This window comes from Hypanus sabinus, chromosome 8 (genome assembly GCF_030144855.1).
Source record: "Hypanus sabinus isolate sHypSab1 chromosome 8, sHypSab1.hap1, whole genome shotgun sequence".
In the NCBI taxonomy this organism is placed as follows: Eukaryota; Metazoa; Chordata; class Chondrichthyes; order Myliobatiformes; family Dasyatidae; genus Hypanus; species Hypanus sabinus.
Window position 1 is genome coordinate 82098628 of NC_082713.1, and position 12826 is coordinate 82111453.

The 12826-nt window shown below is 41.1% G+C and overlaps 1 protein-coding gene across 1 annotated transcript in view; it reads left to right on the plus strand.

Moving 5' to 3' along the window:
- Positions 1 to 9005, plus strand: part of LOC132397773 (sodium- and chloride-dependent neutral and basic amino acid transporter B(0+)-like) — a 67086-nt gene extending 58081 nt beyond the window's left edge. Inside the window, exons 10-13 of the mRNA XM_059976535.1 lie at positions 173 to 272; positions 1088 to 1197; positions 1277 to 1447; positions 7424 to 9005. Of these exons, the coding sequence (XP_059832518.1) occupies positions 173 to 272; positions 1088 to 1197; positions 1277 to 1447; positions 7424 to 7549 (507 nt within the window). The 3' untranslated portion in view covers positions 7550 to 9005. The remainder of the gene's footprint in view (positions 1 to 172; positions 273 to 1087; positions 1198 to 1276; positions 1448 to 7423) is intronic.
- Positions 9006 to 12826: the final 3821 nt, after the last annotated feature.

The following is a 12826-nucleotide window of genomic DNA, read 5'->3' on the forward strand; positions in this document are numbered from 1 at the left end:
GTTGAATCTACACCAACGATCAGCCATTATTTTACACTCATCCTATTCTATAGTTTATTTTATAATTTAAGGCAGTCCAGTTCATGTTTATCTGTTTAATGATGGATAAAATTTGCGGTTCATTATCTCGGGTGTAATGCAGCAACTTCTCAAATATTTCATTCTGTTTCAGGCTGGAATTTACTGGGTGAACTTAATTGATCATTTTTGTGCTGGATGGGGAGTTCTTCTCGTTACCAATCTGGAACTTATCAGTTTAAGCTGGATATATGGTAAGAAGCATCAACCCTTTCCATTCCTCAGGGCAATATGCAGTCTTCACCCATGAGATTTCCTTCATTTTAATATTAAGGGGATTTCATGAGTGAAGAATGGAGAGTGCCCTGTGGCATCAAAAAGGTTGGTTGTACACTGATATTCAGAATTTTATCAGTGTTAACAGCATATGTGGTAAGTACAGTCTACCGTTTTGATTCCATGGAGCAACATAAGTTCCTTTGAAATCCCCTTCATTTTGTTTGGTTACTGAGTTCAGTGGTTGTTCAGCTGTCTCTACCACTCGCTGCAGAACCTGACCCCAAAATGAACTGTGGCTTACAACTTGATTTGATTTCTCTCAGCTAGAGACTGATAGAAAAACAAGGTTACTTCTGCTTGTCTTTCCAAGATGTTTCTGGGGTCAGTTCTTCACCTCAGAATGATTGAAACACTTCCATGGTCTACCTGGCTTAATATGAAAAATGTACATCTCAAAATGATCTGATATGTAAGCTTATCCTAATAGAGTTCCTGGTCTTTAGGAACCTTTAAAGCAATTCTCATGAAGGGTCTTTGAGCTGAATATGAATACCATTCTGCCATTCACAAGTACAGTTTGACCTGCTGAGCCTTTCCAGTATCACCTTTTATACTTCAGATTTACAGTATCTGCAGCTCTTAATCTTATAGCAAATTCTTTCCTGAAAGACACATAGGAGTCAGAGTGTGATTTGCTCAAATTGTCAGTGCTATGTACAGGTAGTTTAAGATGAACCTGATAACAGACAAAATAAGTGACTGAGTGTCTGGGCTTTTCTGTTGTCCACAGGGGTAAACAGATTCATCAAAGACATTGAGATGATGATTGGGGAGAAGCATAGAATTTTCTGGCTGTGGTGGAGAATATCCTGGTCTTTAGTCTCGCCATGCATGATGATGGTAAGTCTTATATGACTGCAACAGAGACTAATCAGGTTATGGTTGCTCTGTCTCCTATTTCTAATCTGTTTTTGTTCAGGCAATCGTATTCTGGTCTCTGGCAACGTTTGCCCCACCAAGGTACGGTGCAGTTGAGTATCCTGCCTGGACAGTGACACTCGGCTGGTGCATGATAATCTTCTGTATTATGTGGATCCCCATCATTGCCATCAAGAGGATTGCCCAAACAGAGGGCAGTACTTTGTGGAAGGTAAGAAAACACCTTGATGTCTTTGATAGAGGAAGGGGCTGGACTCATGATTCTCTCTATACTTGTTCATCAGGCATCTTCACATAGACATACACATACATGGGGGGGGGGAATGACCTACCAGCGGGAAGTTGCACCAAATGGGTCTCTGGCATTGAGTCTGCTTCTGTAGTTCATAAGGGAAGTGGGTAGAAGAGGTGTGCAGTACTGATAGCAGATCCCATTGTTAGAGGAGAAGACAGGAGATTCTCTGGATGGGAAAAAGAAATTCAGATGGTATTTTGCCTCCCAGGTACCAGAGTCTGGGATTTCGCAGACTGGGGTGAGTGAACAGCCAGAAGTCATGGTACATATTGGTATCAAGAATATAGTAGGAGGTCCTGATAAGAAAAAAATAGGAAGCTAGGCAGAAAGCTGAAAAACACAATGTCTAGGGTAGTAATCTCTGGACTGCTTCCTGTACCACCAGTGTGGGCGAGAATAGGATGATTTGGCAGATGAATGTGTAACACCTGTGTTTTACCTCGTGTGACTGGTCATCACACCCTTTATGAGAAAATCAAATGACATAGTACTACTTTAGGTGCTAGGGGCTACCAAAAGCTCTAGGTATTGGAAGGAGGCAGTGAATAGAAAACACACACTTCTGGAGATAAGTTTGTTTATAAAAAACAATATATATAAAATATTTACGAGTTAGAACAATTCAAGATTCCAACATTCTGTTTAAGTTCCAAATCTCATATATCAAACAAAAAACAAATTCCTGTTTAGTTAGAATCAGTGATATTCATTAGAATAACCTTAGTTACTCCAATTTCTCTAATTAGATCTAGTATTATTCCCTATTGAAAGGTTTACAAACTAACCTTTCCTTTTACTTATCCTTAGTCAGTTAGTAAGCTAATTGAATTCCTATTCTTAAATATTATGTTTAACTTCAGTTTCTGTCAGTATGTCTACAAGTTCAATTTCAACCACAGCTTAACTCCTTTCACAATTCTCCAACATCACAACCTTTAAACAAAGTAAATCTCATTCAATAACTTAAAGTCTTTACAAAAATAATCAGCTCTTTCTGAAAATCAAGTTCAGATCATTTGAATGAAATTAAACTGATACATTCAGTCGTATTAAAATCCTCTACATCATGAAACATTTTGTTCCAGTGCTGGTTCTTCGATCTTGGGTGGCTCGCCATTTTGTTTCTTGGTTTGTTGGATGAAATAGTCAGTCATCCACGAAAAGTCGATTCACACACTTATACAAAAAAAAACGTCCTACATGCAATGGGATTACAATCCACAAGCTTTTATATACGTTCTATTTTCTATTTCAAAATAACTCAGTATCACATTGTCATGTCCAAACATTTCGCAGCTACAACATTATTGAACATATTTCACACAAAAGTCATACACTCGGAATGGTAAAAATTTGAACTCATCAAATCCCTTGTTCTGATTTAACAGAACTAATTCCTGGTTACACGGTAAAGATCTTGGACCCTCGTCTCTGCCAATACAGGGTGGAGATACGAACTACTAATTCCACTTTCAGCAATTTATATCTTTAGTTTCTAATAGTTTGCTGCGTTTCTCGCGTTCTCCTGTGCCTACGTCAGCCACACTTCAGTTTTGCATTGCTTTATTTTCCAAGTTCTCTTTTTCATCTTGTTTTCATCCCTCCACAGGTGAAGCTTTCTAACATTACATCTTAGGGTTTAATTAACCTGGGTTACAAGGGTGTTCTGCGGAATTGGTGCAGGTGGCAGTGTTTCAGATTTCTGGCTCATTGGGGAAGGTATGACCTGTTAGAAAAGGGAAGGCTGCATTGGAACCTGAGGAGGGCCAATATCCCAGCGGGCGGGTTTGCTAGAGCTGCTGCAAGTGCTTAAGCTAATTCAGCAGGGGGATGGGAAATGGAATGATAGGAGGATGGGGCAGTTGGTATACAAGGAGTTGCAGTGTGTAGTAGACTGTGAAGAAGGATAAGAGGATGATTGGGCAAAATTGCAGCCAGTAGGCTGAGTTGAAGTGTAAAATGAGGGACAAAAATAAAAGTGGCTGATAAATACAGGATAGAAGGTGTTACATTTGAATGCACACAGTATATGGAATAAGGTAGATGACCTTGTAGCACAGTTAGAGATTGGCGGTATGACATTATGGACATCACTGAATGTTGGCTGAAAGAAGATCATAATTGGGAGCTTAATATCCAAGGATACATATTGTATCAAAGGGCAGGCAGGTAGGCAGAGGGGATGAGATGGCACTGTAGGTTAAAAAAATGAATTGAAATCCTTAGAATGAGGTAACGTTAGATCAGAAGATGTTGAATCCATGTGGGTAGAGTTAAGAAACTGCAAAGACCCTGAAGAGAATTACATACAGGCATCTGAATATTAGCCAGGATGTGGGATACAAATTACAACAGGAGACAGAAAAGGCATGCAGAAGGGCAATATTGTGATAGTAATGGGTGATTTCAATAAGTAGGTACTATAGGTTGAGAAAATCAGGTTGGTGCTAGATCCAAAGACAGGAAATTTGTAAATTGCCTATGAGATGGCTATTTAGAGCAGATTGTAGTTGAACCCACTAGGAGAAAGGTAATTCTGGATTGGGTGTTGTGCAATGAACCAGATTTGATTAGGGAGCTTAAGGTAAAGGAACCCCTAAGAAGGTGATCATAATATAATAGGATTCACCCTGCAGTTTGAGAGGGAGAAGCTACTGACAGATGTATCAGTATTACAGTGGAATAAATGGAATTACAGACAGAGGCATGAGAGCGGAGCTGGCTAAAGTTGATTGGAAAGAGAACTAACTGAGATGATGGCAGAACAGCACTGGCTAGATTTTCCAAGAGCAATTTGGAAGGCCGAGGATATATACATTCCAAAGATGAAGAAGTATTTTAAAGGGAAGATGAGGTGACTGTGGCTGACAAGAGAAGTCAACCATAAAAGCAAAAGGGAGGGCTCATAATATAGTAAAAATCTGTGGGAAGCTTCTAAAAGCCAACAGTAGGCAACTTAAGAAGTCATAAGGACAGAAAAGATGAAATATGAAGGTAAGCTAGCTAAAAATATAAAAGAGAAAGTTTTACATACCAGAAGTTTGTTTTCATATATTTATAGAATAAAACTAAGAATAATATTAAGGACAATGCTTCGCAGTACTTAGAGGCAGGTGATAAATTAGGTCAAAGTCAGCATGGTTTCATTAAAGGGAAATCTTGACTGACAAATATTTTGGAATATTTTGAAAGGAGTGTCAGTGGATGTTATTTGCTTCAATTTTCAGATGGCCTGTGACAAAGTTGTACACTTGGGGATGCTTGACAAGATAAGAGCCCATAGCATGCAGGAAAGATACTAACATGGTTAGAAGATCATCTAACTGGCAGGAGGCAAAGAATGGGAATAAAGGGGATCATTTCTGGTTGGCTGCCAGTGACTAATGGAGTTCCACAGGAGTCAGTGTTGTGACTGCTTCTTTGCACTTTATATGTCAATGAGTTGAATGGTGAAACTGATGGCTTTGTTGTCAAGTTTGCAAATGATACAAGGATAGTTGGAGGGAAAAATAGTGTTGAAGAAGCAACAAGTCTACAGAATGATTTATACAGATTAGGAGAAAGGGCAAAGAAGTGGCAGATGGAATATAGTGTAGGGAAGTGTATGGTCATGTACATTGATAGAAGAAACAAAGGCATAATTTTCTAAATGGGGAAACAATTCAAAAATCAGAAGTGCAAAGGAATTTGAGAGTCCTTGTGCAGGATTCCCTGAAGGTTGACATGCATGTTGAGTCAATGTAGGGAAGGTAAACGCAATGTTAGCATTCATCGATAAGAGCAAGGATGTGATGCTGAGGCTTTATAAGTCATTGGTCAGAATGCACTTGAAATATTTTTAGCAGTTTTGAGACCCTTATCTAATGCCCCTTCTGGTGTTGTAGAGGGTCCAGAGGAAGCTGACGAGAATTATTCCAGAAATGAAGGAGCTAACATATCAGGAGCATTTGATGGCTCTGGGCTTGTACTTACTGGCGTTTAGAAGAATGACAGGGGAATCTCATTGAAACCTGTTGAATATTGAAAGGGCTAGACAGAGTGGATGTGGAGAGGATTTTTTAATAGTGCAGGAATAGGAATATATGAGTCTAAGTCCAGAATAAAAGGATGTCCATTTAGAACAGTGATGAGGAATTTCTTTAGCCAGATGGTAGTGAATTCATGGAATTAATTGTCATAGATGGCTGTGGAGTCCAAGTCATCAGGTATATTTAAAGCAGAGTTTGGTAGTTTCTTGATTGGTGTCAAATGTTACAGGAAGAAGACTGGACAATGTGATTGAGAGGGATAATAAATAAGTCATGATGGAATGGCAGAGGAAACTCAATGGGCTGAATGTCCTATGACAGTAATGTACCACACATATGTGAGAGCATGTATATAATTAAACACCAACACAAAGATACAGACTTGCACATACTTAAGTAACATGAATGTGTACACCTGCACACACATCAGTAGGCTGGCATGAACTCATATGTGCTCACATGAGGTTAAACCCTGTTCACAAACCAATCAATACTCCCACACACAATAACAGCATTGTAACAAAGCTGAAAGACCCTGAAACCTCCGAGCTCCAGGAGCTCAGGTTCATTCCAGACATCTAACGTTGTCTGTGTGGAGTTTGCACGGTCTTTCTGTGACTGCACGGGATTGCTCTGGGTCTTCTGGGTTCCTCCCAGGCAGATTGAGTGCCAGTGTAAATTTCCCCTGGGGTGCTGGTGATTGATGGGATTTATAGAAGTTGACAGGATCGCTCCAGATCAGTGTAAATGGGTATTTGATATTCAATGTGCAGGTTTCAGGATTGCTTTCTGTGTCAAGTGTTTGTATCATACACAAATGCACACACACATAAATTTGCATACATGCGTGTTGACATGAGCACACGCGCACACACACACACACACACACACACATACACACACACACACACACACACACACACACACACACACACACACACACACACACACACACACACACACACACCATTCTATAAAATCCTACAGGGATCTTCTCGAATCCTATTATAAATAATGAAGAAAACTTGAAGAATAGCTCAGCAGACCTTGAATCAATGTTGTTGACCAATATAGAGTGCAGGTTTTAAGTGGGAAACAACCTCCTCTGTGAAGACCCTTTGAAGTGCTGGTGTTGAACTACACTCTTTGGATAATTTTCCTGTAGGGCTCTGGCTCTCCTACTAAATAAAGCCTTAGACATCTGTTTTCTAAAGTGACTCCCCATTAATTTGCCAACTCTCTGTAACTCTTTATAACACCTTGGAACATTTACTTCGCTTTTATTGACAAATCACATTTCATTCCCCAAGTGAGATTTCACCCCTTCTTAGGTACTCACACCACCCACTCCTAAACCTTTCTTGTCAGAACAAACAGAGCAATCTGTGAGAAGACAGAAAAATGCTGCAGTCAGCAGGTTAGACAGTATTGGTGGAAAGCGAAGGAGGTTAGTCAGGCAGTCTGATGCACCATCAATAACTCACTCTGAGACGTAAAGGCGAGATATCGGCTTTTATTGACTGGAAGAAGGAACAAACAGTGAGTGACCACCATACTACATCCTGGAGACTGAGGCCGAGCATCAGGCCTGGATCGCCTTTATCCAGGGGTCTGTGGGAGGAGCCACAGGAGCAGTCAGCAGAGGTGTGTCCAGACAGGCACACGTAGTTCACCACAGTCAAACAATGATTATATTTCCTTATGTTACATATTGCTAAATGCAGGGCTTTGGGCTGAGCTCAGCAGGTCACACTGAATGAATGGCAATCTAATTAGGTCTGCAGCTGTTTTTCTTTTAGTTGAAAGTTAAAGATTAAATTAAAAACTGAACAAAAATGATATCATCTTTAAATCTCCTTCACAGAAAATTTCTGCTGCTTGCACATCAGCTCCTGATTGGGGTCCGTACTTGGAACAACACAGAGGAGAAAGATACAGGAACAAGCCTGGTTCTGCAAACGTCCCACAAAGTCTGCAGCTCCTGGAGTGATAGACACCTGCCACTACACCTCCTACCTCACCATCCAGGAGGGACCACACCAGCAGTGATTCTGTCAGTGTTGACTACTTTATCTGGTGCTTCTAGTGTGGCCTCCTCCACATTAGTAGATCTGACTTAGATTGGGGAACAGTTTCAGTCGATATCCCAATAGCCAACCATTTCAATTCCATTTCCCATTCCCATTCTTACATGTCGATTCACAGTCTCCTCTACTGCCATAATGAGACCACCTACCCATTCTCTTTTCCTTACCAGACCATCACTCCCCTCTGGTACCCTTCCTCCTCCTCCTCTTTATCTGGTGGTCGACTGTCCTCTCCTATGATTCCTTCTTCTTCAGCCCTTTGCCTCTTGCAGCTATTACCTCCAGCTTCTTACTTCATTAACCATCTTACACTTCACTTATACAACTTCCCCCTCACCTGGTCTCACCTATCATCTTTACTCCTTCTCCTACCACCTTATTCTGGTTTCTTCCCCCTTCCTTTCCAATCCTGATGAAAGATCTCAGCTCAAAACATTTTATTTTTACTTTTGTCCATAAAATGTTGTCTTCAACTGCTGAGTTCCTCCAGCTTTTGTGTTTATTGCTCTGGATTTCCAGCATCTACAGAACCCCTTGTGGTTATAGAGCCAAAAGGCATGGAAACAGGCCATTCATGCTAACAATGTTGCCCTGTATCCTAGTTGTCCTTCAGTTTTAAATTTTCAGAGTAAATTTCCATTTAATTTCTAAAATGTTCCCTGGAACTCTGCAATTTATTCCTACAGTGATATCAATGGGAGTTGTCCTAAACAAGAAACACCTGTGTTATATTTCATATTTCTCCATAACATTGTAGGAAGCTAGTTGTCCCACCAATCTATGCTGGCTGTCAGAAAACTCCTATCCCCCGTTAATTCCTCTGAATTTATTCTTTCACCCATACCCATTCTCTGACTACCCCTACAAACTAGGGATTATTTACAGGGACCATTAAGCTAATGGCCAGTGAAAAGAAGCTGCAGCACCTCATCACAGGGAGGATGGGCCAACTCCACAGAGCTTTCACCAGGATCGAGTCCTGCATTACCGGCAGCACTTCTGCCACACTTTGTGCGCTTCTTCTTGCTCCAAGCCTTTGTGCTGTCTGCTGGATCTTCTACTTTATCTTTTCCCAACTAATCTCTTTATTGTTGTCTGAATTAATTTTTGTTCATACTTGTTAATTACTTATACATTCTTCCCTCTTGGTCATCTAATATTTGCATAAAATTTTGTAGTAAACTTCATGTAAAAAGCCTAAGATTCATTTTCTGTTCTCTCTGCTGCTTTGTCTGAATGTTGCTCAAGAAAATAGTTAAGAATCAGGGCACTAGCAAACTCAAGACTATAATGCTTGACAATTTAACCCTTAAAAGAAGGATCCCTGTGTCATTTTGAGTGATCAGCACATCAGCAAGAATATTCCAGTCAGGATGAAGGGGCTATACCATGAAAGAGTTTGGGGTCAGATATTTACACCTTGGGATAGGACAAGTTAACTGTACATCTGACAGTGTTTAAATTTTTTAAGGAAATAAAATAAAAAAGAGGCTGTTTCAAACCTGTGGAAGTGTTGACGAACTATTGAACACAGATTTTGGCCAATGAGCAATGGGAACAAATATAACAAGAAGAAAGATGCTTCACAGATTATTATTATCTAACTGAAGGTCTGGTTGGTGCAGATTCAACAATGCTTTACCAAATGCATTGCTGATGAATGATATATTTAAGACCTCAGGGAAAGGGTAAGAGGCAACACTTATGGGACCACACCTATGTACGTAATAAACCTCCTTCACTGATGCAGCATTCTTTGATTCTTATATACAGTTCAAAGTCACTTGTTTATTTAAGCATACATTTCAAAAAGGACTGCCGATTTGGCAATCTGGAGCAAAATAAACTGCTGGAGGAATTCAACACATTTTTCACACGTTACCTCCAGCTCAGACAATCCTAGCTCACCTTGAAGAGAGGCTGCCTCTCATCATGTCTTGTTCTGCTTAGTCTATCCTCCCCTTCCACCTTCCCCAGATTCCATGTGTACAGTCACTGACCAGTATGGTTGCTTTGGCAGATGTGATCAATTGGCACCAGTATGTTTTGATGTACATGTGATTAATAAATCTGAATTAGAATCATTGAAGCTTGCAGGCAGCGTTATTTATTTCCTGTCAATGATAAATGTTTCTAAAGCATTCAAAACTAACAAAAGCCATTCAGTGATCAATTGCAAATATAAATATTTAGTGCAATTTTCTGATCGGCATGAAATGATCACAGATCAGCTTTAGTTCCTGCTGAGATGTAAACTGATCACTCAGCACAGTACAAATCAATTATTAGATGAGAAATCTGTACCAAAAATTGAGTTGTTTGCCAGCTGAGTGGAGCATTGTCTGTCTTTTTACTATATATTGCATGTGGTTCCCTTGAAATATCAAATCAATGATTAACCCTGCACTCCCTCTTATGATTGAAAATAGGTTTAAAATTCATGGAGAGGTCTTTCAAGTTTTTGTTTGACCTGCAGTGTAAAATAAATGATTGTTCACATTTACAATTCTACTTGAAGATTAGTTTGAGTAGCTTCCTAGAATTTGTGGTTCATCAACGCCAACTTGGAGATGTATAATATCTGTACTTCAACCATGAGTGTGCCAAGATTCACATAGAGGACATAATCCATAATTAACACAGCACAAAAATCTTGGACTTGACCTTCAATAGACCAAGAAGCACTGCTTTTTAAAACTGTGAGCAAATCACACCGAACGCTGGAGGAAATCAGCAAATCAGGCAGCACATAGGGGGAGGAATAAATAGTGAATGTTTCAGGCTGAGACCCTTCATCAGTCACACCTCTCTCCAAACTGTCTGTTCTTTCTCTCCCCCACTCTGACACAAACCATGAATGACTATTCGTTGAAGCACTACAGCACGGCTTCATTCAATTGTCCCAGTCCCAGCCAGTGCAGGATTCTTCTTTGTCAAAAAGAAAAATTGGGGTGTTCACCCCTGCATTGACTACCTGTGGACTCAACCAAACTATCATTAAGAACTGCTACCCTCAGTGGGGCCAGATCTTCACCAAACAGGAGCTGCAGAGTGCATATAATCTGATACTCATCTGCTAGGGGATGAGTGGAAGACAGCATTCATAACACCCACTAGCCACTACGAATACTTGGTGACTTCACCAGGTAAATCCGTGGAGATGGAGGAAAACATCGACCTGACCAAACTCCCACAGGAATGCCACAACTTGTGCATCAATTTCAGCAAAAGGGAAAGATGCCTTTCAATTTTTCCAACTGTCCAGCCATTTTATAAGCCTTCTTTAATAAGATCCTCTGAGACAAGCTACACAGATATGCATTTGTCTGTCCCCAGAACATCTTTATCTTCTCCAAAGGCCCCCAAAGACCACCTCAGTTATGTCTGTTCAGTCCTTCAGCATCTCCTTGAAAAGCAACTCTACTGCAAGTTAGAGAATTGCCAGTTCCACCCCACAGTTGTTTCCTTCCTGGGTTGCAGCCTTTCACTCAAAGGCATCACCATGGATCCAGAGAAAATGTGCGTCATCATTGAATGACCCCAGCCATGTTCCCTCAAACAGCAACAGCACTTCTTGGGCTTCTCCAAATTCAACTGCCATTTCATCAGCCACATCACTGACCCTCTCACCAAGTCACCAACCTGGTCTGCTGCTTCAGATCACACTTTTGAGGAGCTCAAGTGATGCATCACTGCCACTCTCATTCTCCACCAACAGACATTTTATGGTGGAGTGGATGCATCTGACTGGGTTGCCAGAGCTATTGTCTCCAAGTGAGGACAAGACAAGAAGGTACACACTTGTGCCGCCTTCTTGCGAGAGTTCAACTCTACATAATGTCGATTTGAAGTGGGAAAAACAGGTAGTTACTTGCCATTAAATTGGCTTTTGAGGAATGGAGACATGGGCTGATGGGAAACACCGAGCCCTTCGTGATCAGGACTGATCACCAGAACCTCATATCCAGACAACAGACCCACTAACTCAACCCATGTAAGGCCTGCTGGTCCCTCTTCTTTGAGCAACTCAACTTCACCATCTCCTACTGCACCACTCCCAGGAACACCAAGGCAGATACCTTGTCACAACACTATGACCCAGCGGAAATGGAGATCGACCCTCAGCCTTCATTCCATCCTCGTAGATCCTCACTCCGATTGCTTGGGATCTTGAGAACCAGCTCCATATGCCCATGGTGTGAGCCTGCACTGGGTGACACATCTTACAACTGCCTGTATGTGATGGTGGCCATGGTCTTCGAGACACTCCAGTAGGCCCACTCTTACCCCTCTTCAGACATCTGGCTGCACAAGAAACTGCATTTTCTGCAAAAGCTTTTCAGGTGGCCCACCATGATTGTGAATGTACCTACGTCAATTCATTTCTGCCTACTCTCAATGTGCCCAATCCAATTCCTTAAAACAGCAGGCCTCTGGGCTCCTGCGGCCACTGCCAGTCCCTCAATGTCCATGGTCCCACATTACGATGGATTTTATTATGAGTTTGCTACCTTTCAATGGGGCAATAGTGATCATGATAGTAGTGGATCAGTTCTCCAAGGTACCCCACCACAATACCCTCCCCAAATTTCCAATCATGAAATGGTGGACCCGTTTCTCCAACATGTAACACACCTCCATGGTTTTCCTCAGGACACTGGGTCAGACCGGGGCTAACAATTCACCTCAATGAGTTTATCCTCTGCCTATCACCCACAGAGCAAAGGTCAGTCAGAAAGAAGCATTCAGCAAGTGGAGAAGTTTCCATGATGCTTTGCCTTCTTTCTCAATAAAAGAAGCAACCAGTTCCCCTCCACCATCACCCTTCTCTATCCAACAAAACTGATCTGAACCCTGAGCAATTTGGGTAGCATATTCCCCCCACTTGTTTGGGTCATAACTCCCATATTCCCTTTCTCTTTCCACTCAGTTGGATCAGCGGACTGTGCTCCCTTGAACCAAGTTGCTCTGTTCTCCATGTTTCCGTTAAACTCCGTGGCACCTTGTTTACTTTGTTTCCTATAAACCTAACAGCTTCACTGGAAAAATTAAATCAAATGTATGTTGAAGCATTAATAGATTAATTGTCTTGAAAGTCTACTGATCTGACACAATCAGAGTTTCAGATTACAGGAGTTTTACTGTGATTGTACTGACAGAATAGAATGCAATGGCTTATT